The 25,983-nt window shown below is 50.5% G+C and overlaps 9 protein-coding genes across 9 annotated transcripts; 1 reads left to right on the plus strand and 8 right to left on the minus strand.

Moving 5' to 3' along the window:
• Positions 1 to 1,421: 1,421 nt before the first annotated feature.
• Positions 1,422 to 2,970, minus strand: N7468_001129 (uncharacterized protein; the record flags this gene model as incomplete). Its single annotated transcript, XM_058470426.1, has 6 exons — positions 1,422 to 1,634; positions 1,724 to 2,024; positions 2,077 to 2,541; positions 2,598 to 2,670; positions 2,736 to 2,749; positions 2,816 to 2,970. The coding sequence occupies 6 exons, from the start codon at positions 2,968 to 2,970 to the stop codon at positions 1,422 to 1,424; spliced, it is 1,221 nt and encodes a 406-aa protein (XP_058333567.1).
• A 2,377-nt stretch (positions 2,971 to 5,347) lies between these two features.
• N7468_001130 (uncharacterized protein) lies at positions 5,348 to 7,607 on the minus strand (the record flags this gene model as incomplete). The annotated part of the gene is made up of 4 exons (XM_058470427.1): positions 5,348 to 6,140; positions 6,215 to 6,756; positions 6,815 to 7,399; positions 7,506 to 7,607. The coding sequence occupies 4 exons, from the start codon at positions 7,605 to 7,607 to the stop codon at positions 5,348 to 5,350; spliced, it is 2,022 nt and encodes a 673-aa protein (XP_058333568.1).
• A 1,026-nt stretch (positions 7,608 to 8,633) lies between these two features.
• Positions 8,634 to 10,167, minus strand: N7468_001131 (alpha/beta fold hydrolase; the record flags this gene model as incomplete). The annotated part of the gene is made up of 3 exons (XM_058470428.1): positions 8,634 to 9,413; positions 9,469 to 9,947; positions 10,035 to 10,167. The coding sequence occupies 3 exons, from the start codon at positions 10,165 to 10,167 to the stop codon at positions 8,634 to 8,636; spliced, it is 1,392 nt and encodes a 463-aa protein (XP_058333569.1).
• Positions 10,168 to 10,959: 792 nt separating this feature from the next.
• Positions 10,960 to 12,993, minus strand: N7468_001132 (putative capsule-associated protein CAP1; the record flags this gene model as incomplete). The annotated part of the gene is made up of 3 exons (XM_058470429.1): positions 10,960 to 11,011; positions 11,071 to 12,563; positions 12,616 to 12,993. The coding sequence occupies 3 exons, from the start codon at positions 12,991 to 12,993 to the stop codon at positions 10,960 to 10,962; spliced, it is 1,923 nt and encodes a 640-aa protein (XP_058333570.1).
• Positions 12,994 to 13,472: 479 nt separating this feature from the next.
• N7468_001133 (ferric reductase-like transmembrane domain-containing protein) lies at positions 13,473 to 14,474 on the minus strand (the record flags this gene model as incomplete). The annotated part of the gene is made up of 1 exon (XM_058470430.1): positions 13,473 to 14,474. The coding sequence occupies one exon, from the start codon at positions 14,472 to 14,474 to the stop codon at positions 13,473 to 13,475; it is 1,002 nt and encodes a 333-aa protein (XP_058333571.1).
• A 972-nt stretch (positions 14,475 to 15,446) lies between these two features.
• Positions 15,447 to 17,794, minus strand: N7468_001134 (protein phosphatase 2A structural subunit TPD3; the record flags this gene model as incomplete). The annotated part of the gene is made up of 9 exons (XM_058470431.1): positions 15,447 to 15,785; positions 15,836 to 16,173; positions 16,232 to 16,332; positions 16,385 to 16,529; positions 16,585 to 16,699; positions 16,764 to 17,255; positions 17,311 to 17,462; positions 17,525 to 17,630; positions 17,732 to 17,794. The coding sequence occupies 9 exons, from the start codon at positions 17,792 to 17,794 to the stop codon at positions 15,447 to 15,449; spliced, it is 1,851 nt and encodes a 616-aa protein (XP_058333572.1).
• Positions 17,795 to 18,638: 844 nt separating this feature from the next.
• N7468_001135 (phenylalanine--tRNA ligase subunit beta) lies at positions 18,639 to 20,867 on the plus strand (the record flags this gene model as incomplete). The annotated part of the gene is made up of 8 exons (XM_058470432.1): positions 18,639 to 18,795; positions 18,851 to 18,870; positions 18,926 to 19,002; positions 19,055 to 19,178; positions 19,230 to 19,496; positions 19,552 to 19,747; positions 19,795 to 20,646; positions 20,704 to 20,867. The coding sequence occupies 8 exons, from the start codon at positions 18,639 to 18,641 to the stop codon at positions 20,865 to 20,867; spliced, it is 1,857 nt and encodes a 618-aa protein (XP_058333573.1).
• Positions 20,868 to 21,384: 517 nt separating this feature from the next.
• Positions 21,385 to 22,608, minus strand: N7468_001136 (40S ribosomal protein uS3; the record flags this gene model as incomplete). Its single annotated transcript, XM_058470433.1, has 5 exons — positions 21,385 to 21,567; positions 21,617 to 21,712; positions 21,889 to 22,202; positions 22,392 to 22,506; positions 22,570 to 22,608. The coding sequence occupies 5 exons, from the start codon at positions 22,606 to 22,608 to the stop codon at positions 21,385 to 21,387; spliced, it is 747 nt and encodes a 248-aa protein (XP_058333574.1).
• A 985-nt stretch (positions 22,609 to 23,593) lies between these two features.
• On the minus strand, positions 23,594 to 25,983 carry N7468_001137 (phosphatidylinositol-3-phosphatase YMR1; the record flags this gene model as incomplete). Its single annotated transcript, XM_058470434.1, has 3 exons — positions 23,594 to 25,363; positions 25,411 to 25,893; positions 25,960 to 25,983. 3 exons carry the CDS (start codon positions 25,981 to 25,983, stop codon positions 23,594 to 23,596), a joined length of 2,277 nt encoding a protein of 758 aa, XP_058333575.1.

The following is a 25,983-nucleotide window of genomic DNA, read 5'->3' on the forward strand; positions in this document are numbered from 1 at the left end:
TTTCTATTGGCGTAATCAGCATCCTTAGTGGGGAGCTCCATGAATTATGATCACTTCCACTAATCCAGCATTCCAGATCAAATTTTTACTCCGCACTGAGTAACTTCTATTGCCAGAAGAAAAAGCTAGATTCCGTTAGTAGGAAACGGGTTCCTCTATTGAGGCTCCTACCATCCCTCTCTTTCATTTTGAAAGCAATTACATGGGAGGAGAGTTGACGAGTATGTAAAATCTGAACCATATCTACGTGGCCCTGGAACTTGAAAATATACACAGGGGGTCCAATCAGCACACCCTCCAGATTAGCATTGTGAGTGCATCCCGAGCCTCTAATATTAACTGAGATATTCAGGAATATGGAGAAACTTGCAAAACACCCAAAATTCAGATGACCAGATCACACGGATTACACGTCGCTATCCCTGGTTCAGATTCATACTCAATTTGAACATCTTCTCATGTTTGTAATTGCACTCGCAGCCGTAGGAATTGGGGAGCTTAGATATACCTAGTCCTAAATCAACAAAACCACTGCCAGTATCTCGTTTCCCTCAGACACGATGGAACTAAACCTCGTGGTAAAAATTCTAGTGGCGCAATGGGAGATTTGCCACATCAGGTTTCGTCCTGGGCTTGTCTTTTCTAGACAGAATAAAGTAGAAACGACAGAGCCCCGGCCATTACAGCACTGGATGATGTCATCAGGGCTATATTCAGAGTACTGCATGGTGCCTCCTCTTCGGCTAAATTGTCCGTCTTCATCTTTGCATGTTCTGCGCAGTCCGACACTTATGATGGAGGCACCGGTGGGGAAGTGAGACAATTCCTGCACGGTTCATTAGGTGCAGGGGAATAAAGTCTTTATTTGAGCAGAATGCGTTGTCGCTGTAGCGTTTAAATTAAGTGCGTGTTAGGAAATCTCCCACTCGTCGGAAAGACCCCCGCCCGGCCCAGTTACCAATCGCTGACTTGTTGGTTGGAAGTAGAATCTCTTGTCCCAGGACCTGTATCGACTAATGCAGTATGGAATACTTCGTTTCTACTTCATTCCTTCCGGATCTGGGTTTCAATAAGCGGGGCGATAATTGAATCCATGCCCAGTTGGCAGCGGCGTGTAGTGCCTGATCAGGCACCTGGGATGATGCAATAAGTTGTGCCTGTCAATAGTATATGCAATATCATACAGGGGTTGTAAAAAAATTCTAGAAGAATAAATAGGCGAATTTAGTTAATAGCAGGTCAGATTCAAGTGCGGGAGGAGCGGGAGGAGCGTTTCGAAGTAATAAGTAAAATATATCATTTTATTGCCGTGAATATATATATACGTAGCCTCTAGTCTATAGAGCTGTCAAACAATGCAAAACAAAAATGCTCACGTGGAAATGCAACAGGTCATATACAAGTAGCAATCAACCTCCTATTCAAGTATCGGTGTTCTTGCAAGTAAAGCTGCTGCTGTTCGTGTCGTCGTGGATGGCAGTACCCGAGGCGTACAGACCAAGCCCACAAAGCGCCAGTCCGAAAAGCGCAACAACGATATTCAGAACGGTCAAGGCGATCTTGCGCGGCGAAGCGAACCACTCGCCCTGTTGAGGTGAAGCCAGTAGATACCACTCAGCCCATAGCTGAACCAGCTAGCAAAGAGGGCACTGATCAGACTGTTCAAATCGCTGAAAACGGGGATAGCTTCGGCGATGATCCACGCAAGAACCCAGCAGCTCACACCAAGACCAACCCAGATGCCAATGGATTTGAAGCTGCGTTGGTGAATCAAGCCGGACTTGGCGCAAAGACGGAAGTAGATGTACTTCAGCCCAATGTGGCCGTTCACGACCCCAGCACCGACGATGGTAGGGATGGCGATTCCGTAGGCGATCTTCTTCATCAGTGGGCCAGCGGAAGTTAGGGCCGGGGACTTCACGTCTGTACCGACATAGTAATAGATCACCACGGAGGCAGTCAAGTAGAGGCAGATTTCGAAGCCCTGAAGCATGAAAAGCGACTTCTTGAAATCCTGGGGGGCTCTCCATCTCGGCAATCAGACCAAAGAAAGCAACGTGAGCACAGTATGCGAACACGATGTTCGAGACAGCCTGGAAGGCCGTGTACAAGTTTGTGTCGACAGTAGCTTGGATGGTTCGGCCAGGGTGCTCTTGGACCCCGACAGAAATCATGGTGATCATGACAGCGGAGAAAATGCTGACGAACGAGGCAAACGAAATCCAAGTCATGCCCTTCATAGTTCGAGGGATAGACAGGATGAGAGAGATAAGCATGCCGACCAGTGCGAACACGATCGAGCAGGTGCCGTGGTTCGTGATGGTGTTCATCATGACTCGGAAAGTGAGGATGTGGCTGCCCATGACGAACAGGCAGAAGAGAAATTGACCAATGCCGAACAGTTCGCGCCCGAAGGGGCCCAGCAAGATCTCTCCTGCGTCACCAAGGTTCTGGATGTGCGGATAGCGCTCACGCATGAGGCCGATGTTATAACCAGTGTATGTTGCCAGAAGGCCAAGCCCGACGATGAGGATGACCCCACTAGAAAGCATCCCCATTAACCCATGCCGCGAGTTGGAAGTAGACGATAGACTTACGGTACCAGACCCAAGGTAGCGACTGCAGAGGGCAGGGATAACACACCCAGCGACACTGACTCGCAAATCATGACTATATTCCGGCTGTTAGACGAATGCTCATGACTCATTGAACGTCAAGATCAGGGCACGACATACGAAGACCACATTGCCTGTCAAAGAAAAATCAGTCACTTGCACCAGCTGGGCTTGGGTTGATTCGCGGAAATCAGACATACCACCACTTGAGAGTCTTGTACTTGATCTCCGCATACTCCTCATTACCGAAGGCATCATGAACCTCACCCTGCTTGACAATGTTCTCCTCATCATAGAAAGGCTCGTGCTTCTGCTCATTCCCGTATGCAGGCAATTGTTGACTGATCTCTTCCATGGTGTCCTGGATCTCTGGGATGATAGTGGAATCCGGGGTATTTTCGATTCGCAAACTGCCCACGAGATCACAAAAGAGAAGAACTGGGGAAGTAGCGACCAAAACCCCCCGGAGGTGGTATTTCATTAATAAGAAAAAAGGCCAAATTCGCGCGGCGCTCTCGGCAACCCCAAAAACTCCACATACTCGGTTTTGTCCCGTTGGAGGCGAATGCTACTAGAAAACTCATGGAAGGCCCGCTGAAGAATCAGATCGGCGCTCTGATTGGCTGAGAGCCTCTTGGCCTGGCCTGACTGCCGCCCCGCAGGCCAATCAGAGAACCGGATCTGCTATTCTTGACTAATAGACTTCGGCGCCAAAACGAGGCTTATAGGAGGCTATTACGTATAATCTTAGTTGCTGGCTATAACTAGCGTTAGTGATCGCCATTACTCAGGATGGCGGGGGTAAATGTGCATTGCTTTTCAGGCGACCAATGCTAGTTTTTTGCCCGGTACCTTTCGGGTAACCACATATTGGGCGCGGTTGGACTTTGAAAACTCTGTTGGAGGTTTTCAATTGTCTCGTGGTTGAGTCGGCCAAGATCCGGAAGCGGAGACCCTGTGGTCTCGCGCCTGGAAGACTGCGAAAGAATGAGAAGGGCGGGGCAGGTGGGTTCTCGATGCATCTGGCACTCCGGACTTCCAACGCTCCTCCCCGTGGTCTTCTATCCTTCTAGAAAAGAGGGCGTTTGCCACCCGTACTGGTTTGGTCCCCATATTTCTCACCGGCCAAGAGCTACCTCTGTTTCAAAGCCATGGAGCACCGCATCGCTCATACCAGTCGATTCCAGGCTTGATAAAGTCATGCGAGGTTCGATTTCCGGTCACTATAGAAATCATAGCCCCCGGAAACCACAATCCGAAATGCATTCGGTCCGTTCATGAGCCGGGGTCCGCTCGTCCTCCGACCAAACTGCTCAACAAGAGAGAATGTAGGACAGTCATGTATGGACTGGAATTGTGTCCACGAAGGGCTCTGTATCACTAAGAAGTTCATATCTACCCTATATGGCAGGTCACAAGTGTCGTGCATTGTTGTGGGACTCGGTGGTCCCACCCCCGGTGTGTGTTGCACGTTAAGACGGGATCAACCCGGCAAGACAGGCCGAGTGAGCTCATTTATAATCATTATTTCACACAAGTGTGGGCCGTGAATGACAATTGAAGCTTACTCACGTCAGAAAGGAAAAAAAAAAAAAAAGGAAGAAGCTTTTCTACCCGAGGTCTCTCTAGCAATGGAGCTAGGATAGTGGGCCAGGATATGTCTTGCCTCGATCTACTTTTTCGATATCTTCTATATGGTACAGGAACCTAGTAGTATCAGAACTAGGATATCAGTCGTAAGTAACGCTTGTAGTAAGAGGAGACCTGGGGGGAGAAGTCCTACGGTAGTGAGAGTTGATTTATTTTGCTAATAAATCTTCTTTATAAGATAGAACTGATGATGATACGTCCTTCATTGAGTACTAGGGTTATTTTAGCCCTTTGTAGCCCTGAGGCTACGCATCCTTGGCAGACCTTGATTAGTCAATGCGGAGAACCATCATTGGGGGGCCAACAGACAGATTCAGGTCGATGATAATTGGAATCTTCATGGGCACGGCTGATCAAATCAACACAGCTCCGCGATAACCGTCATGTGGATTCTTTCTTTTGGATCCTAAGAAATGAGGCGGACTGGACTCCCCGTGGTCTGGGACCGTGAGGCCTCTAAGATGGCATACCGGGAATGGAAGCAAGCAATGATGCTTTAGGGAAAGCAGGTGAAAGTGTTGCATGGAAAATGATGAGCTCCCTGAAAAGTATTGGATAGGGCCCCCATGATACGCGGGCTCTCCTACTGCCCAGGTAGTAGTGGAAGGCGACTGGGCGTTCTGGATGGAGAACACCTAGCTAAGTAAGTATGCAGTTATACGCAGAGTCAATGCTGAAATCAGCAAGAGCGGACGCTTTTGGGTGGGTCACTCCGTAGTAAAGAAAGAGGGGCATAGGCACGCTGTATATAACCCTAGATTCTGCAATGATATGCCAATGCTATGTACATATTGCGTATATACGCTGATAAAAATTGGAAAACAAGACAATCCGAGCTTGCAAGATCCCCGGCATACAGGGTCCCAAGGTTTGAAAACGAGGGGCAAATCCACAGGGAATAAAACTAAGCCAAGCATAGGAAAGAAAAGACGGAAGAAATCCACGCTATCGCGACACTTCTGCGGGAGCAGACCACCACTAACGAGGAGAGTCATTCTTCGCAAGAGCAGCAAGACGTTTAAACAGGATCTCCGGATCATCTAAGACCTCGGACTGCAGACGACGGAGCTCTTCGAGTTGGGTTAGGGGGATTCTGTAAACCGCCACAATAAGTACGTAGCCTGAAGCAGATGAGAGAACGCATCAGTCGTGACACCCACCCAGTCCGCCTGGCTCGGGACACCTTCGGCAGGCGGAAGCCCGGTGACCGTGGACGCATCATTCTCGTCGTCACTACTAAGTCCCACGTCACGCCGGATAGGGGCCGGGGTGACGGGTAGACCAGGTCTCTCGATTTCCGTGGGGAAGTCCGTTATAATGGTGCTGGGCCGGTGGGTTTCTGTTGAGCTGCCTGTTGTAGTGGAGGAAAAGTAGCTGCCGCTTGTGCTGTTGCTAGCACTAGAGCTGGGCTGGGCTGCCCCGGATACCACTTGAGTCTTGCCACGACGGGCTTGTTGGACAGTTTCGATGTAGCGCTGGATATCGGGATCTTCATCCCAGGCATTAGAGCGGCTGTAGTCTTCCCATGATTTTGCGGACGGTTCGAACAGGGCCCGGGTCGGAGGTGTTTGAGGTTCGAGAACAGGCTCTTCTACCTCGTCTGACTGGACAATGGTGGTGTAGTCGGGTGGTAAGGCAGGAGTAGGTTGCTCCTCGGCGAAGACGCGGGTTGGTTGTGGTGCATGCGTTTCCCAGGGGAATATCTTCGTGGCCTTTTCAGGCTCTGGTCTGTTCTCGGGAACCTTGTAGTACATGTTTTTGGGGGCATCGGGGTATGAAGTTGGGGGTTGAAAGAGGTTTGTATCCTGCGACATTGTGTAGGTCTTTTGATCCAAACTAATACCCTCAGGCTTAGAATGCAGCGGCGGTGGTTCTCTAGAAAGTTACAAAGAGAAACAAGGGTCAGTATTCAGGAGCATCTGAAAAGATAAGAGACAACTGTTCCTTACCGAGACGCATCCCATTCTGCTTTTGGAGCTTCGAATGCCGGCGGATCTGGCGAGCGAGAGCGTTCCCAATGCTCTACCGGTGGTGGTGGAGGCAAGGGCTGAGGTTGATGAAGATGGGTTTCTGAATGACCGTGCGATTGGTGATAGTGCGACCTTTGGTGAGTCGGGGGCTCTGGGGCGACATATTGGAGTGGCACAAAGGTAGAGACATGCTCTTCTCCGCGGACATATTGAGGAACAGCGCTCAGCACAGGTGCAGGGCTAGGGCCATGATGACCAACCCCGCCCGAAACTAAAAGTGGTATTTCCTCATCAGAACCAGAATCTTCTCTGTTTGGGTCTTCGCGATGCGAACGTGCGGGGTCGTCATCTTCGTCGTGATGGCCGTGATCTTGATGATGCACGTGAAAGGGCTTGGGCCATTGTTCACTTCCCGTCGAGTCAGATTGATCGGCAAATCGAACAGTCCGGGGAGATGGCCTTTGCAGGACAATGGTCTCGTAAGGCGACGGAATGATCTCCGAGAATTTTGGAGCGGGTACCTTTTGCGCATTAGGTTGTTGCACGCATAAAACCCAAGCACTGAATCGAGAAACTCACGGCTACTGGGCGATAATGTCTATCATAGACGCTCCACCACCTGCTCAACAATTGATTGTAAGGCGATTCCACCGGCACAACCTGCCTGGGCAAATTCCACGGCTTCTGCGAACCAATGAAGTGAATGAGACTGATGGAACTCTGGAAATGCTTGTATGCAGGGATGTACTGGTAGTTAGCACTAGGAGTACAATTGTACGTGAAGCTGAGCCGATGCCAGTCCCGGAAATGCATATTCAGCAATCCCTGATCGGCCCCATCAAAGCTAATGCCGCGCTCTGCAAGCGCCTTCAGCCCATAGTAGTCCTGCAGATTCGGTCGAAGAACCATCAATCCACTGTTGAAGATATCTGGCCAGCCCACATCTGGTGCTGCTGCAAAATTCACATCCAAAGCGAATAGCTCGTCTGGCGCTCGCAGAGCCACAATATCGCAATCGACATAGACGATCCGTTCATACTGGGTCAGGCGCCACAGCTCGATCTTCGTGAATGTGGCGATAAGGTCTGGGCGCTCCATAAGCCATAAATTGGCAGGAGTCCCATTGACGATGGAATTGACCGGGATGAGCTCATCGTATACGGTCTAGTTATTTCCGAATTGCGATTAGTTGCTTCTGACATGACAAACCCCATCCGTTCACGAAAAGTGGCCGCATATGCTCAAGAATAGTAGGTAATATTGTACTAACCCGTAGCTCAGTGACTGTAGCAGGCTGCAGTCTTTCCGGAGTGAAAAGCGCCACTAGTTTCGCCTTGGTCCCATTGTCGCGCAATGAATGGGCCAAGACCATAGCACCTAGAGATCTGGGTTAGAATACAGCTTCTGGACTGGGGGAATAGCCATTGATTACCAGGAAGATAATTGTCACTCAGCAAGAGCTATAAAGAGCCTAGAATCAGCGAAACACTCTTCGACTCGGCACCATCGCAAAAGAAGGGGGCCTGACCGTGCAATACACATTCCCTGAAGTCATCGCGCCGCGGTCCCTCACAGCAAAACGTCGGCAGTCGAAAAGCTCCCTCACGCTGCAAAGCAAACCTGGGCAAGCCCGAGCAACCTGGTCTCAGAAAAGGAGAGCGAGAAACAAGGCAGAACCCGCTGAGCTATCCGCATTTGCCTAGCTTGTGATATTTATCCGGAGTACGTTGGCGCGGTCGAATGCTGATTCCAACTGGCGACAGTCAACCAGCAGGTCGCAGAATTGTGACACCTGATGCAGGTTCGAGGGGTACGAGGACTGTTCCGTTCACGAGCTCTGCATTGCGGTCGTGCGAGGGAGAGGGTCGAAGAGACGAAGAGCTAAGGGGGGATCCGGAGGTCGTGGGGGGCTGTGGCGACAGCTGGGGAAAACTGGAGAACAAAAAGAGGGGGAAGCTACAGTTGATTTGCCACCATTCAGAAGCTCCAAATCGAAAGGAGAGAAAGCGAGTGGCCCCCCCCTCGGCGGGAGAACCCACTGGGATGATCCGAGCTCCCAGCGCCGTTTCTGTTGCATCTGCAGCTGTTGCCCCACGAACGAGCGCTCAAAGGGCTACGATAGGTTACGCTCCGTCTGCTGACAGTAGATCTAGGAAGTCGCGCATTCTACTCACAGGCTTCTAAAGAACCATACAAATCATAACATAAATGATAGGCCAACTAATTAGAGTATATAGACACACTACCATGTCTCCGAACCTTGGAAAGCCACGATTTTAGCTCTCGGGCCCAGGGCATCCCCCCCCCCCCTTGCACGTGTGGTGGCACAATGCTCCGACACGGATCCCGGTCGATTCACAGGCCCCGTTCGTTCTTTTTCTCGACTTTCGACAAATCCTCATTTCTGCGCGAGAACTCGTGCAGAGGGATACACCTCCTGAATAGCAGTCCCGACGTCACCCTGTTCCCCATCAATAAACCACTGCACCGTCCTCAGGAACGCAGCGCGACTCTCCAGCTCGACTGGCGTGAAGTGACCCGACTCGGGGAGCAGCACGACCTGACTGTTAGCGGAGGTAAAGTCGATGATTCCGTCCAAGCAGATCGCTTTCTCCAACGCGATATCCTTCTCACCCCAGAACACAGTTGCGGGTGCCTTGAAAGACCCGGGGAGACCCTCGTCAAGGCCAGTGGCACCGTGCTCGCTCAACCAGGCCTCGATCTCGGGGGACTTGTGCCATCGGGATTGGGCCGCTCCCTCGCGGTAGTAGCTAGCGGGGCCCATGATATTGGCGAACTCGCCATTGAAGTTGATTGAAGTCGGGTAAGTCTCGCCGTTGGGAGTCTCGGTCTTCGACTCGGAGAGAGATGGGCCCAAAGTGCTAGCCATTGACTCGGCTATGTCGCGCATAGTGAACTTTGCCTTTCCGTAGGAGCCAGTGTGGACGTCGCGCATGAGGGAGGCGTTGCCGCCCGTTAAGAAGTACTTCACCCATGGGACGGGTAGCTGCATCGCGAAAATGTAGCCTGATAGGACGCCTTGTCGGAGTACAGGGCGGAGAGCTTGCCACGCTTCGCGAAGAGGGCTATAGGCCCTGAGAGGAGCAGCTCGAGCCTCTTGAAATTTCTTCTGGGCTGTGGACAGCAAACGTTTGATATTGGACAAGGCGAGGGCGGGCTGGAAAGACATTAGCGAGACGTTGTTCTGGCTGAAGGAGAGTCTTGTTACATACCAGAGGTCCGTTGCTGAGGACAAATCGATCAGCGACCGTGGGGGCCTCTGCTGCAAGTCTCATGGCGACCACACAGCCCCAGTCATGAGCGAGAATGATAGTCTTCTTCTTGTTCTTCGTGGTCTCATCGTCGACCCCGTACTTGGATCGAAGGGTGATGATTAGCTCGGTCATCTTCTCTAGGACATTGGTGCCGTCATATTTCGGCAGGCCTTCGGAACCCCCATAGCCGGGCATATCGAGGGCCACGATGGTAGCAGACTTCTGAAGCTCGGGCTGGTTGATCACGTTCCGCCATACGGCCCAACTGTCGGGGAAACCATGGATGAAAATGACCAACGGCTTCGTGGAGTTTTGTGCCTCCGTCGACCCCGGAACTTCGTTGCTCACTAAATGAAACTTGAAGCCACTGGCCAGGGTCAAAATATGGTGGGAGAGGCCCGCAAAGTCTTTCGACAAGTTCCAAAGGCGATCACTAGCTGCGCAAAATCAATATCGAGATCTGGTCGATGTAATGCTTTGGTTTGTGTCACAGCACACATCTCTCCTTGGATTGCGTTACATACCAATTTGCAGCTCGACGAGCTGCCTTTCTGTTCGCTTTTGAAAGAAAGTGCCCTTCACAATGGCGAGGAACCCGTATACGAATACGGAAAACACGCCATAGGCGGTGACGGCGTATCTTGTAGCGGAGGTCATGATGGAGGTGGCAGATTATACAGAAAGTGGGGGTTTGCAGAGCTTAAATAGCTGAAGTGTATCTACCGTTTCTGTGGAGCCGCGAACCTCGGGACGGTGGACGCGCCGAGACATTTAACTTTAAGGGGCTGTTGCATCGTTTAGTCATCCAAGGGCATTCAATCCCCTGGAGCTTAACCGGGATTGGAACTAGAAAAGGAGTGCTGACCGAGTATAAGATCCTGCTCAGGGGAATCAATGAAACAGGGGATTTGGGAATAATACAGATTAATCTCGGTTGCCCTTCTTTTAACGGAGTACAGGAAGACCCGAGACTGGCTTCATGGCTGGATGGCTGTGAAAGAACCTGAATTCCAGCATCTCTTCACCGATTGTGTGGACCAAGCTAAGGCTGATAGGGTTTGAGTTATCCACCGGGGTTGGACGCATAGTTACGGCTCCACCTCGGTGGGCCTTCCAAGGTCCCAAAGTTGAGTTCCAGGGACGGCATCATTTACAGTCTGAGGGCCTCGGAATCAAGCGTATAGCTTGGGTGAGATGACTGAAAGTTTCGAGTCTGATATCGAGGATGGGTATCAAGAAATGATCCGCAAGGTAGAGAAGCCAGATGACAGAAATCGGAAAAAAAAAGGGAAAGGAAAAAAAAATAATGAAGAATACCAAGGAAAAAGCCATGATTTCGTCGAGGTCCTCCGCAGAGCTGGAATCTCGATCCAGCAAGCAGGTAGATAAAAGAAATTAGGGTATATACAAAGACAAGTGCCAAAAAAGAAACGCACAGATGTATTACATTCACAACGAGAATCCCAGTCGCTCGCGGTTGTCATCCACTAAACGGCCATACCTGATAGTATCGAAGTCAGTAAAGAACATGCCTCAAGCCAGATGGCATAATGAACTTACTCCAATAACAGACGGAAGAACCAAACCTCCAGGTCTTCCTTTCGAAGCACTTTCCGAGCCCAGTCTTGACCCTGGGCCGCGATCCGCGGCGCAACCTTCTTACCCTCTTCTTCAGAGGCAAAGTACCGCAGGCTTTCTGCGTAGTCATTGCCCTTCAGGCTGAGGGGCGCATAATGCACCCAAGGCTTAAGCCACTCGTCGTGCCACTCACGGAAAATAGCGATTTTGTAAACGAAGCTGTTGCTAAGCAGGAAGGCATGGAAACGCCCACTGAAAGCGTTTCCATCGATATCGACCAGGAACTTATGGGCCCATGCGTCCTGCTGCCCAGCAGCCTTGACAACATCAAAGTACTCCTCCTGAGCATGGCAGTCATCCGGATCACACTGGCCAATCAGGGTGAATTTAGCATCGTACATGTCTTTGAACAGTTCCTGCTTCACTACCTGTGAGACCCAGGTCTTATCCGGCTGCTGTGTGAGCACTTTAGTGTCCCTCAGGGGATGCAAGTTGTCCACAAACTGCTGACGGTGCTGACGTCGCCAACCACCAGCACGAGAAAATCCACCCGTTGTCGACCCTCGCCAGTAGAGGTGATTGGTCTTGGCCTCCCAAGCATAATCCTTGCGCTTGTCATATGACACTTTCCCTGCCCAGTACCAGGGACTAGGGTACAGGATATCCTGGAAGCTGGAGATCTTGCTCTGCGAAAATACGGGGAAGAGGTCGTGGACCACGTCGAACGCATTGGGGCGGTCGAAGAATCCATACGAGTAGCGCAGAGAAGGGGTATAGCAGATATCCGAAAAAGCGGTGGTGTTGTAGATAAAACCCAATTCTCCGTGTGCGTAGGACGCATCATCATCTGCCGGGTCATCTTCGAGGGATCGAGCAGGGCTATTGACGGGGCAAGAGATTCGAGAGTTGGTCCAGGTAGGCTGGTGCGCAAATCGATTGAACCGAGTAGTGCGAACTTCGTCGATGCGGTCGCCTTTGTTGATATCCGTTGCTCGCGGCGACCAGGCATTGGCAGGGCTGGGGTTCTGGAAGGAAGATGGGATGGAACGGTCTGTGGCAACCTGCACCAAACGTTGGAGGTCTTCGGCAGGAATCACCACACGAGGCTCATCATGGGTGTTGAAGACCAGGTCCATATCTGGCAGATACTTCACGAAATCCTTCATCATCCCAACAGTAGCTTCGCGTTGCCATTTGAAGCCGTCGCCTCCCCCATCGGTCAAAGTCACTCTGCCATTCCGAATCAACACCCCGAGGACGGCATTGTCAAAGCCGAGGGTCTCGCGAGCGCGCTCCCGAATGGTTTGCGGGTGCAGGGCCCAGAATGGCAGCAATGAATGGTAGATCGAGTCAAACTCATCAATCAGCTGAACACCCTTGGCCTGCGCAAACTCAAACCACTTGTCGAAGTTAGGCGGGGGGTGCATCTTGTAGCGACGCTTGTACTCCTGCACCGCCTCGGCCAGGTTGGTCGACTGACGAGCGTAGGTATGCTCGAATTGCTGTTGGGCATTTTGAATCAGGTACGCGATTGGGTGTACCTTCTCCCGGGGGGCATGTCTGGCCCGCACGGGGTTTCGGGTGTTGGAGAGGCTCGGGGGGTGGAAGGTCTACAGGCAGCCGTCTGGGTTTCGGGTTCTGGAGGAGGATCAAAGAGAAAACAGCAAAAAAGATGAATGCAAGAAGCAGGATCACGCGTTGGGGTCGCATCCTGCCATCTGGCGAAGGTATGCGAGGTTCAAAGAAGTGAACACGAGGAGAGAAAAGGCGAGGGACGATCAAATTCCAGCCGACCTGGCCTAGATCGCGCCAAGCCACGCTTAGGAGGAACGTAAGCCGCAGGGACAGCTCCAGGGCTCCCCATACAATGCGATGTGAATCCAGGACTGATTTTTGGTCTAACATATGCCCTTTGTCTGCGCTATTTCCATTTGTCTTGGGTTAGATTCCGGCGTCCCAGGCATAGTAACTAGTCTAGCTTGAAGTTTATTGATCGCTCCGCGTGGCGGAAAGTGTTTGCGGAGATGGACCCCAATTAGTTATTTCCAGCTCAGTTCATAATCGCCCACATGTCACTGTGATCCCGCCCAGATGCCCCTTCGATCGCAAGGTCCACTATTAGTATTTTCATTCAAGTTCTTCATAATGAAATATCAAGTCATCGGCAACCACAACAACCAGATAAACATACTGAGAACGGCTTTCAAGTACTCAGTCAAGCCTTGTAGTATTTTCTTTGTGGGGTCCCAGCTTGTCCCCTCGTACTTGTAGCACATGACACTACCCTAGAAATATTGTTCTGATTATCAGATTTCGATCCAGCTCTTGATCCAAACTATAATTCAAAGGACTTCGTGTTCACTTGTATGCTATTGAAGCAATACTTATACTAGTAGAGAGAAAAGCACAGCAATGGCCATCGCGAGAGTAGTGGACTCATTTCGATGCCTTGTCAGTGCTGCCCATCGAACCGCCGCCCAAGAAAATACGCCATTCAAAACAAATGCACCCATCGTTTGAAGCATATACTTTTGAGCATATACGACATGATAATACACCGAAGCGCATAAGAAAGCTGCCAGCGAGATATGGCCCCAGTAGAAAGATGTTCGACGCTCCTGTATAGACCCAGCAGCTTTTTTAGTTGCATCCCTGGGTGCAGCAACTCGCGGCTTCGTGAAGAAAAGAAATGATATCGCGCACAACAAGGCAGAGATGCCACATTGAACATCCAAATCTTGAACGCGCTTTGCAAATAGTGTTCCAAATTCAGGGTCGACGGACTGTATGAAGAACAATAAGTATAGCGTAGCATGGGTGAAAAGAAGAGGTAATATGACCATCCTGCCAAAAAGGCGATGGTAGGGAGTCAGGGTGCTCTGTGACACTGAAGTCAGAAATGAGAAGATCGAGGCAGCCGCGGGCTTGGATGTCGATATGTATGCCGCGGGCGACATCAAGACCTGCAAGGGCAGTTGACTGAGCGCAACATGACCCAATGCCTTCGTCAAGTGGAGATAATCTTGTAAATAAGTAAGCTTATTGTCAACGGGCGTTCTGAGCCTAAGATGAGAAAGGTCCATACCATCTCCACTGTTCCATACACAAAGACTCAACAGCCACAGTAGCCACAATCCGCAAATAGCGTATTGTCGCCGGCTTTCAAGCCATCCCGTCACAATTGAATGATCCCACCATGAGGCAGCTCCGCGTTGCCTACCGCCTGCCTGAGAAGCCTTTGTCCAACTCTGAAGATACTTGATTCCGATGATGGCCATAAGAATGGACCATTGGGCTATCTGTCCTCGGCGGTCAAGAAGCTCACGCCGCTGGAGGACTTCCTCTTGCGTGAGCGACACAAAATGATATGGCCATGAGAGCCCCATGTCTGATCCTATTATCCAAGCAATTATGACTGGAATATGGAAAGGATTTGCGATCCCACGCTCGACTGACTAATGGAATAGATACCAAGTAGAGGAACACAAGTCCAGGTAAACCGAACAGGGAAGAAATGTCTCCAAGTCAGTATGCTCAGTCTCCCAGGCAGTAGTATGACAATATCACTGAGGGCCTCTTAGTGTTTGAAAATGACAAGTGTCAATGATACGTGATGGGTCTCTAGAGAGCCCTGTCCAGCAGGTGCCCAGGTGGAGCCAGTGCGGCTGACAAATGGTGAAATTTCATTTGTCCGAGGTATCACACCCAAATCAAATATCAACTTTATATTGCCAATCCGCGAAATTTCCTGTTTTGTAACCTGACGTAAAATGTAAAGGGTGTCATTGTTAATTACAGTATATTCTGTGTGTATTTTGAGAGACCAGTACTAGCATGGTAGCCTTGTCAAGAGCTATATCAGGCAGCTCTCAGTAGCTCTTCCCTCAATCCTAAACTTCTCTTTTCCATACAAAGCTCAAAATAGGGAGTCCAAAGGGACGCTGTATCTAAAGTAGCGGTGCATGCAACAGATAATAGGTGTTTTCAATTGACCAAGGCTCCAAAGGGCCGGCTGCTGAGGGAAGAAGTTATCGCCCACAGCCCAAGCACCACATTTTTTATGCTCGCTACCATATATAGAACCCTTGCACCAAAAGGAGACTACCGGCTTCGATTGGAACTGATTAAATTTTTGTCGTTGCTTTTTTTATGACTATCTCGGGAAGGGCAGAGACCGTTATGTATGGATAAAAGAAACCTCTACATTAAAAAACGCCATCAAGACATCTTATCCCGGGGCTGGTTAATCTCTAAGGCTGACAGGATAACCAGTCCTCGGGAACAGGGTTATTTCTGTTGTCTGTCATTTACTGAGAAAGCAACTCTCCACTTCATGCTAAGAACTCCAATGACCCGCTTCACGGGGAAGTCTGCATAGCTTCCTCCGGGTTGCCAGTGGCAGTGGTAGCGAAATACCGGACATCAACGTCATCATCTTCCTGAAGTTTTGCGAGGCTGGGTAGAACCCTTTGCTGGATGACATCCTGGCTCTTTGGCGAAGGAGTGGCGATTTCTCCTGACTTCTCAACTTCAGTCAAAGTTTTTCCCTCAGGCAGACGGCGAAGGGTGTCAATAAGCACAGCGTACGACTTAGCAACGTTAAATCGGATGTTGGGGATTTCGTCTGTCACCAGGCGTTCCAGGATGGGCAGGATAGAGTTTTCGATAATTTCGAGGGTGACAACGGGGGCAAGAGTCTGTTGATGAATGAGTATGTGTCTTTTGAACAGAGTAATGGGCTACTCACTGAAATAGCAAAACATGTCGTCATGCGGTAAAGGTAGTTAGGATGTTGACCCATAGCAACCACCTTGGGAATAATAGACTCCTTGGACCAGTCCACTCCAAAGACCTCTGTGAGCTTCCTCAAATTAGTAGTAGCAGCTTCGCGGATTGAGAAAACAGTGTCGCCCAGCCATCCCATGCAGAGATCACTAAGCTGTTCATCAAAGAATTTGACCCCTAATTGGCTGGCGAGAAGGGGAATATATTCGATGATGGCGAGACGAACGCGCCATTGCTTGTCTTCAGCCAGCTGGACAATAGCGGGAAGAAGAGACTGCGAGAGAAGGTCGATACCAATGACTAGATTCAGGTTAGATTGCGAACGAATATGTGTCAACTTCAGATTCTGAACACATACCTTGGTTCACCTGTTCAAGCTTCGAGATAATGTGAAGGCGAACATCGGGGAAGTCATCTTTAAGCATGGAGAGGAACATAGGGAGGAGGTGCGCAATAGTTCTGGACTTCAAGTTAGTTTTCGGTTCTTTCGAACCAATGTAGATTTGCTTACTCTTCCTTGCCTAGGATAGGTGCAAGACCACTAATTTGAGTTCCGAGGGCCGCCCGAACATGCTGAGATTGATCTGAGACGAGATCCTCTACGCTGGTCATGATCTCGTTCAACAGGGTATCGCGGTCAATCAAAGTACAGAATCCTAAAGATAGCGTTAGTATATGTGGTTTGGTTTCCAAGAAAAGCGCAGCACATACCCGGAATCTGGCCAGCAATGGCAGTGCGAACCTCAGCTTCGGTATCTTTGAGGAGCTTGACGAAAGCCGGAACCATATCGCGGGTAACGACTTCCTCATGCACGGCTTTAGCGATCTACATCATATATTAGTATAGTCATTCCAAACAGCAGGCCTGGGCCTTATCAATGCGGACAAACCTTCTCATATCGATCGGCAACCATGTATCGCACTCTCCAGCTTTTGTCCTCGAACAGGTTGCGCAACGAAGTCAACAGCACTCCGTGGCTGGGCTGTTGCTCCTTGGGAATTTCCTCCGCGATCGATATGAGGATATCCACCGTCAGTAGGCGCACGCTGTCCTGATCATCGCTCGCAAGGTATTGGAAAAGGGGTATCATTTCTTCGATCACTACGGGGGCAGTCATCTCTTTGACGAACTTGGCCAAGTTGTTGGCCGCTTGTCGTCGCACCATGGGGGTCTCATCATGTACAAGGGCTCCGAACTGCTGGCGGAGGGTCTGTTGAGTGCTAGGGGTGGCTTTCCGGTATGGTGTGCTGTAAAGACCTGTGGCAGAGACCTTGGAGGTGAACCAGTCGGCTTTGGAAAGATGAATAGTCAACGGGACAAAGTGCTCTTCGACTTGGCTTTCGTTCAGCTGCTCGCAGACCTTATTCAGCGATTCGACTGCCTATATCACACGTCAATAGCAATCCTAAAACGATTTCCATCTGTCTTCAATTTACCTTCTCTCGGACCAATGGTTCCTCAATCGCAGCCAGGTTCTCAAGCGGAGACAAGAGCACGTGCGCGTATTCAGGTCCACCGACATACTCTGTGAAGTTCCCCAATTCCTCGCTCAGCGCAGTTAGAACCTCATCTTCATCCTCCACAGAGTCTGATTTTGTAATGCTGTCAGTTTGTATATCCTTCGATATGGGAATGAACAGGGAAACCAACCGTCGAGGAATGGGATAAGCTCATCCCGGGTTCTCTCGGGGCCGAGAGCAAGAGCAATCGTGGAAAGACGGTGGATGGCGTTGAGGCGGAGGAGTACATCATCATGCTATATTACATTCTTGTAAGTTTGCGGCTGTCAAAGGACTGATCGCCCTCCATGAGCGATGGAGGGGGTTGGCGAGGGGGATAGCAGATATCGTTCCGTACCTTCAACTCATCAATGAGCACCGCGATGGGGTAGAGCTCATCATTCTCGTTTTGACCCTCCATCGCGAATGGGGAATAAGGCGTGTATTAAGAGGTGTGGAGGTGGTAGGACCCGTCCTGAGGGCAGGGTTGATATCGGGGGTGAGTTGATTCGACCCAGCGAAACAGAGATTAAATGCGATTTCAGAGGAACAGCGACGGCATGCACCCAACGGAATTTCAGCTAATCCCGTGAAACAGTTAGTTCTGGACGCGCGGGATGACGGTTTGGGGGTGGCAGGGTAGAGAGAGGGTGATGGTCGTTGGAGAGCGGCCGGAGCGAGGTTTCGTGGGGTTTTGGGCCGCAGGCCACCACAACCAAACTGGCAGAGCAGAGCTGCGCACCGCGAGGCAATTGGATGAACGGGAACTGTATTACGTACTGCCGACTAATGAAGCTGTGAGACGCAATCTTCCAAGAGGCTTATGGCGATCCAGGGATCTTGATCGATAGCAACGACCGGGGGGTTATCACTCGCATCACTCTGAGCTTTCAGCGACAACACCGCGGTGAGCGGTAAATTACATACAAAAAGCACGGGCCATATAGTGTCATATCTTAGCCCCGCGGCCCCCATTGTTGCTTCAACAGAGGGAGATTCAACCAGATTGGCCTGGGTGGTGACAATACCATACGGAACTGTAATAAAGAGGGGGAGTGTGGCGGTGGTGGCTTTCGCGCGCAGAATTTCTAAAGTCCGACTCGGAGTCATACCTAGTCCCCTCTTGTCCCCAGCGTCCCCAAGTGCTTTGGAATTGGTATGCCCGACTGGATCTCCTTGGAAGGTGTATCTGATCACTGTGTTTACTAATACATACCAATCTTCCCAGATTTGCATCGCATCACATTGCGACTGTCTCCCCCACCATGCCCACTATCTCGGTCGACAAGGCCGCTCTCTTCAAGGAGCTGGGCCGAAGAGTATGTCAATCTCGAGTCTATTTGCCATATGAGATATATCTAACGTCGTCTGTCTTACCAAGATATACTACTGAAGAATTCGATGAGCTGTGCTTTGAGTTTGGTGAGTTCCTCTATCGATAGAGTTCTGCGGGGCATGCGCTGACAAGAAAAACCAGGCATTGAGCTCGATGAAGACGTAAATCCCTCGCAAAAGTCCCCAGAATTATCGCCCCGGTACTAAGAGCATTTAGACTACCAACTCAGACCGACCGATCGTCGATGGTGTCCAGGAACCTCCACAGCTCAAGATCGAGATTCCTGCCAACCGGTACGCAGACCAATCTAGAAGAATACAGCGCTAGGACTAAGACAAGAAATAGATATGATCTACTGTGCTTCGAGGGAATTGCCCTTATGCTCAACATTTTCTTACAACGGAGGTCTCTTCCTAACTACAAATTGGTGAACCCAGGCAAGCTTGAGGAGATCATCGTCAAGGAAGATGTGAGTTCCTTTCAAGATGCGAGAATGTTCGAGGAGCTAACACCCAAAAAGACTACCAAAATTCGTCCATATGTCGCGGGTGCTATTCTCCGCAACGTTACCTTCGATAAGGCCCGCTACGAGTCTTTCATTGCCCTTCAAGACAAGCTGCACCAGAACCTTGCTCGTCAACGAACCCTAGTATCAATCGGTACTCATGACCTTGACACCATCCAGGGTCCCTTCACGTACGATGCTTTGCCTCCCAAAGATATCAAGTTTGTGCCATTGAATCAAACGAAGGAGATGGATGGCGAGGAGTTGATGACTTTCTACGAGGTATGAGTAACATATTTCACAGCGTGTCATGGGCTAATGTCCTTGGACTTTGTAGAAGCACCAGCAGCTGGGCAAATACTTGCACATCATTCGGGATAGCCCAGTTTATCCCGTCATCTACGACTCCAAGAAGACTATCTGCTCTCTTCCTCCCATTATCAACGGCGACCACTCTAAAATCAGCCTGAATACCAAGAATGTCTTGATTGAGATCACTGCTCTCGACAAGACCAAGCTCGAGATTGTGAACCGTGAGTTTCTTCGTCCTATTATTCTAGAGTAATGTCTAACGAAACAGGCATGATGGTCACTATGTTCTCCGAATACACTGCCGAGCAATTCACGATCGAGCCCGTCAAGATTGTTTCCGAACACAATGGCGAAACACGAGTAACTCCTGATATCGCGCCTCGTACCGCTCAAGCGGAGATCTCCTACATCAACCAGTGCTGTGGCTTGAAGCTTTCCGGTGCTGAGATCAGCGAGCTATTGACTAAGATGGCCTACCGAGCTAAGCCATCAGCAAACCCAGACATCATCGATGTTGAGATTCCCCCCACTCGTGCCGATGTCCTCCACCAGTGCGATATCATGGAGGATGTGGCCATTGCTTATGGCTTCAACTCGCTTCCCCGCTCCTTCCCCAGCAAGTCCGGTACAATCGCCCAGCCGTTGCCCATTAACAAGCTGTCCGATATTATCCGTATCGAGGCCGCCATGGCCGGCTGGTCGGAGGTCCTGCCTCTGATTCTCTGTTCACACGATGAGAACTTCGGCTGGTTGAACCGCAAAGACGACGGCAACACGGCTGTTAAGCTTGCTAACCCTAAGACTATGGAGTTCCAGGTTGTTCGCACCAGCCTTCTGCCCGGTCTGCTGAAGACCATCCGCGAGAACAAGACTCACACCGTTCCCATGAAGATCTTTGAGGTCAGCGATGTTGCGTTCAAGGATCTGGCACTTGAGCGCAAGAGCCGTAACGAGCGTCACTTTGCTGCCGCTTGGTATGGTCGCAGCAGTGGTTTCGAGGTTGTGCATGGCCTCTTGGACCGTGTCATGGCCATGCTGAAGAGTGCTTTCATCATTGGCGAGGAGGGCCTCACCAACCCGGCCACTGGTGAGTCTCAGTACTTCATTAAGGAATTGAATGGTAAGTTTGAATGTTTCACGCTGCCATTTACTGCACTTCCTAATCATGTGATTACAGACCCAACATACTTCCCCGGCCACGCAGCATCTATCCATGCTCGCATCGGTGGTAAGGAGTATGTGCTTGGTGCTTTCGGTGTCCTTCACCCTACCGTGCTGGAGAAGTACGATCTGAAATACCCTGTCAGCACGCTCGAGATCAACATTGAGCCTTTCCTGTAGATGATTGGCTATAGCTCTGTCGTTGCATTTTTGTGATGCACCTGATGACTGATGAGGAGGTTCTCCATTGAAATACTAGTAGGGCATATTCTATTAGACCCCCCCTAAGAGGCAAAAGCAATACACAAACTTTCATACCTGTTTACGAATGCAAGTTAGTACTTCTTCCCAACCGTCGTCCCGGCGTTTGTTTCTGTTGTGCTTAGCATGCCCGCACTTCTGGGACTAATCATTCTGTGAAGACCAGGCTATGGCGAAGCTAGAAACCTTTAACCAAGATTTAGCGGTAATCATGAGACCTGGAGACACCGGCTCCATTGGCTTCTTCGAAGCATGACGATGTGATGATCGTGCCTGCTGTATTCCTGAAATGCTACGAAAACTTATACATATACACACAGTCCAATAAATGCAATAGCAAGCTTTTGAAGTCTTCATGTAATTTTGATTGCGTGAGGTAGCGTCATGGAGGATAGGTTATGACAGGAAGGAAAGAAAGGGATATTCAAGAAAACATTTACTCCTGAGCGTAACCCTCGGCACCACCCTCGGCTTCGGCAGCCTGCTGCTCGGCCAGACGCTGCTGCTCGGCGAGCTGCTGAGCGGCGAGGGCCTTGGCCCCGTAGTCCTGGCTGATGGGCTGGAGAACGGGCTGCTCCTCCTTGGGCTCGATGATGGTAACCGAGTCGGGGAGGGTCTTCTGGGGGGCCAGACTTGCCCTCGGGGTCGGAGCCGCGCATAATCTTGACCTTGATACCAAGGACACCCTGGCGGAGGAGAACGTGACGGGTAGCGGAGTCGATGAACTCCTTGGCGGGCTGACCGGAGTGGATCATGAAACCATCCTTTGAGAACGAATTAGTTAACTGCTCTTTAAGTTGTTCAGAATCTTGGCATAGCGCAGGGTTGATAACGGGCAGTGATGTGTATATTTCGGTGCATAGTGCATAAAATCACAACCGAAATCACTTCTGCTATCACCAATTGCATACGCCGCGCAATACCAGCAGTGTAGACGTACAGTGAACTTCATGGACTTGGCACGGGCAGCACGAAGCTTTCCGGACACAACAACCTCACAACCCTTAGCACCGCTCTCCATGATGAAACGGAGAACACCATAGCAGGCACGACGGACGGCGAGACCGTTGAGGAGCTTGTAACGGAGGGACTCGCACTGGGCGACGGCGGAAAGACCACGGTTCTGGACCTTAGCGGCGTACAGGGAGACGGAGTTCTCGGGGAACTTGAAACGCTTCTGGATCAAGCTGGTGAGCTCGCGGATGCGGCGACCCTGCTCACCGAGGACCTCCTGGGTGTGGGTAGCACGGATGACTGAGGAAAAGCAATATATTAGTCGAGTGTTTCAGAAATTCATGGACGAAATTATCGATTGGCGGAAAGATCCGCATGGTGTCCTCCGACCTGCCCGCAATTCTTCTACTTGGCGAGACCGTATTCCATGCCAGATCTTCCACATAACACCAACTCGGATCTGAGGATATTGAGAAGGGGCGAACTAACTGATATCAGTGACGGTGGGAGTCACGCGAACCTCAACACCGGAGTAACCCTCCTCAGCCAGCTCACGCTGGAAGAACTCGTTCAGTTCGGCATAGAAGACACCGTCGGCGACGAACTAAGTGACATAACGTTAATGAGGCCCTGGCCGATTCGTTGGGCGATTCAATCTTTGGCATACCTTCCTGCGCTTGGAGATAGCACCCTGAACAGCGGCCATGTTGAACACGTGTGTGGATTGGTGAGGGGGATTGTCGACGAAGGGCGAAGGTCGAGAGGCGCTCGGAGTTGCGAATCTCAATAGTGGGGAATTTTTTCGCTAGGGCTCTACCGTGGAGTGGGTCTGCCAGGGCTTCCTCGCTTAGTCTGACTAACCACCTTGTTTGCCAAATCGGGACAAGTGCTTATGCCTGGTTTATAAGGCAGTAAATTTAGGCCTGGTGGTTAAGGCGCAAACTACACCAATGGATCTAGTTAGTCGAAACAATGGTAGTTCGAGAAGCTTTGAATGCCACTAACACAGTCCTGACGCTTGACCCTATGCAAAGAAGACGACTCACCTGGCCCGGGAAGTTCGAGGGATCTGATAATCATCCTGCAGGGTGGCTGGTTATCTGAGACGTAGATAGAGCAGGTGCTACTACGCAAAGTATTAGGCCTTTGGTACAGAATACACGGGAATCGTAGAAAGAGGAACCCTATATGTATTGGAATCATGAATTCCCTGGGATGCTGCCGATTAGATCCTCCTAGCAAGATACTTAGTCGTGCCCACAGCCTTCACTCCTGAATGATTCAAAAGTGGTTGTAAATGCACTACAAGACAAGAACACAGCCCATGCAGTCCTGGCTCCTGTAGTCCACCAAAACTCCTTCTTCGGTTGTTATTGCTTGCCTGTACTTTGTCGTTGAGGTTGCGCTTTTGGGATACGTCTTTGCCTAGTTTCGGAAAAGCTCCTTTTAGGTGATTAACAAAGTACTTTCAATGAAACCACACCCCGACTTCCACGCGTGTTCATTAGGCTAGGTTTGAAATGGAAGTACACTCCTCATTGCCCGAAAATATATGGCTTTGCCGGAAATTTCTTGCCACGATGTATTGCAGTTCCGCCGGAGAACTAAATCATTTTCTAGTCGCAATTCACATGAAAGTCCTTTCTCGACATGGATACCGTCGCTTGTTACATGGCATTTATGTGACATTCTCAGTTCAGCTCGACCTCCATCTGTTCCTCCCTGCTGTCTCCCCGTCGGTCCTTGGGTTGGGACTTCAAAACCGAGAGCTGCGAGATCCCAGAAGTGACAGCTGCAATGCCGGCAGTAGCAGCGTCGGAAACCTTTGAAGGCGTGACTGGGGGTGTCCCTGTTTTCTGAGCCGTTTCAACACCGGCCGGGACCGGAGTGCGACTGGGCTTAGGAATTTCGTCTTTGCTGGGGACCGGAAGGCCAGACGGGAGTGGGCCATTCATTTCCGCATCTGAGCGACCAAAAGCCTCACTCCACCATCGAGTTTCATTGAGCAATGGGAAAATGAGCCTTTCTTTCCCACGCTGGTGGTCGTCGACCAATGGATCATACTGCGGGTTGGTGAACTGTTCGCGACGAGCTAGGAAGTAATCCCATACACTCCTTGTCCGTTCCCGCGCATTTAAGTCCTTTCGCTCCTTTTCGCTGTTGAACAGGAAGGTGCCGAATTGGCACGAATAAAGATGATACAGTAGCCGGCGAAGGAATCTCTCATTAAATTCAAAGCGCGTCGGGTATTGGTGAAGGAGCTGGTAGGTGGCATCAAGGAACTGATGGAAGACAGGACTTGTTTCCTTAACCTTCGTAATCTCTTTCTCAGCAACGATGGAACGTGGGATGGGGCTGGGCTTTTTTGCGGTAGGTTCGCCATCGAAGTTCTGGAGCTCTCCGTCTGACTCGGGTAGAGAATCCCGGCTAGTGTTATCCCTTCCGAAGAACCCTTTGGCGCTTAGAAAGGCGTTCTCGATGGCCTTGCCGGCGCCACTGGCTTCAAATCCACCTCGGTTGTTGTCACCGCCGCCGATGCGTTCATTCTCGACCTGAAACCATTTCTCACTGCTCAGATGCCCAGACCGATGACGGAACATGTGACCGAAAGAAAGCCAGTCCTTCTCAACCAGAACCATGAATCCCTCGAGAGTTCGGAAGTAAGGATCGAGGCAAATTTGGCTTAAAGCACTCAGTTGGCTTGTTCGGTCCCACCCATCCGAGCAGTGAATTAAAACATGAGAATGGGTAAGACCCACTTGACGAGCAATCAATCCAGCTCCGTCCAAGATCCCAGTAATATGCTTAAGCCACCCACTCCGGTTGAGCTGTTCTCGATTAGGCCCAAGCGGGGTAACATCTGTCTCCTTCAGAGCATCAATCACCTTATTCAGCGAGTCCCGCATAACGTGGATATTATCGATGCCCAGATAGGCCTTTGACGCAAATTTATAGTTATCCATGTTTTCAGAACCCAAGCCGACAGCTTGCATAGCGAACGCATTGACAGTGGGACGCGCGTCAACGATCAAATTATTTTGCTGGGCACCATAGATCAATTTCTTTTGCTCTTCAGAGTCCCCTTGAGCCGATGTCAACATGTCGTCCTCGATTTCTTCCGGATTCACATCATCTGCCTCGATAATTTGAGGCTCTGTGTCAGTGCTCGAATCAGAGGCTTCTCTGTCAAGATTGGTTTGAGCTTGCGCAAAGTTGCCTAATGGGCGCTCTGACCGTGAGGTAGAAAAGATAGCTGCAAGTAGCTTTTCGTCTTGAATGCTACGGTTCCCGCGCACACCTACCAGAGGCTGAGAACTTCTCGTGATGGTACAGTTGTTGACAGGGTGAAGATATGTCAAAGCAGGAATTCTTGCCCTCGAGCGGTATCGACCAGCATAATTTATTGTATTGTCGGAAATTGAACAGGGTACCGGGATCAAGGCGGGATAGGTAGGTGAAAACTATACAGGTTAATACGATCACAAGGCCATTCGGTGGGCATACCCACACTATAGTCGACGTTGATTTCTGAAAGACGCCATCTTGAGTTAGGGGCGTTCAGTCCTTGACGATCCCACTCTTTGCGAGGGTCATACAGATCCCAGCCATTAAGCTCCCTCTCCGGAGGTGGTGGTTGGTAGCTGAAAGCGTACAACTTCTCTAGGCGACCGGATTTGCAAGTCCACTGCTTGATGCTGTCGAAGACAGTTCGGGCTTTTATTTCGTCGGTGAAATAGAAGCAGACAAAAGTAAAGTCGCGGCACCGAAGGCGGATGGAGGAGAGCTGGCGGGAGGCTGCGGGGGCCGGTCGCAGTGTGCACAGGGAGATAATAGGATAAGTAAACCAGAGCTCCTTGGGCCTGACTGGAGTGCCTGTTGCTCGGTCCTCGTTTGAAGCCGGGGGAACGTGGGAGAAAATCAAGTGGTGAGGGGTGAGGTGCAGGCTTCCGTCGACCTGTTCGCCTCGGCGAGCCAAGATCACATGGTCAACCTAGAGGCGGCGTCGTTAGTGAATGCCATATGTGATCTCGAGGGTCTGCGCTTGGCTGAAGAATACCCTGGCCACCCGTGTTCTCTCCAT

This window comes from Penicillium chermesinum, assembly GCF_028974085.1.
Source record: "Penicillium chermesinum strain IBT 19713 chromosome Unknown utg000002l:1.0-5270490.0:1.0-5274688.0, whole genome shotgun sequence".
Taxonomy (NCBI): domain Eukaryota; kingdom Fungi; phylum Ascomycota; class Eurotiomycetes; order Eurotiales; family Aspergillaceae; genus Penicillium; species Penicillium chermesinum.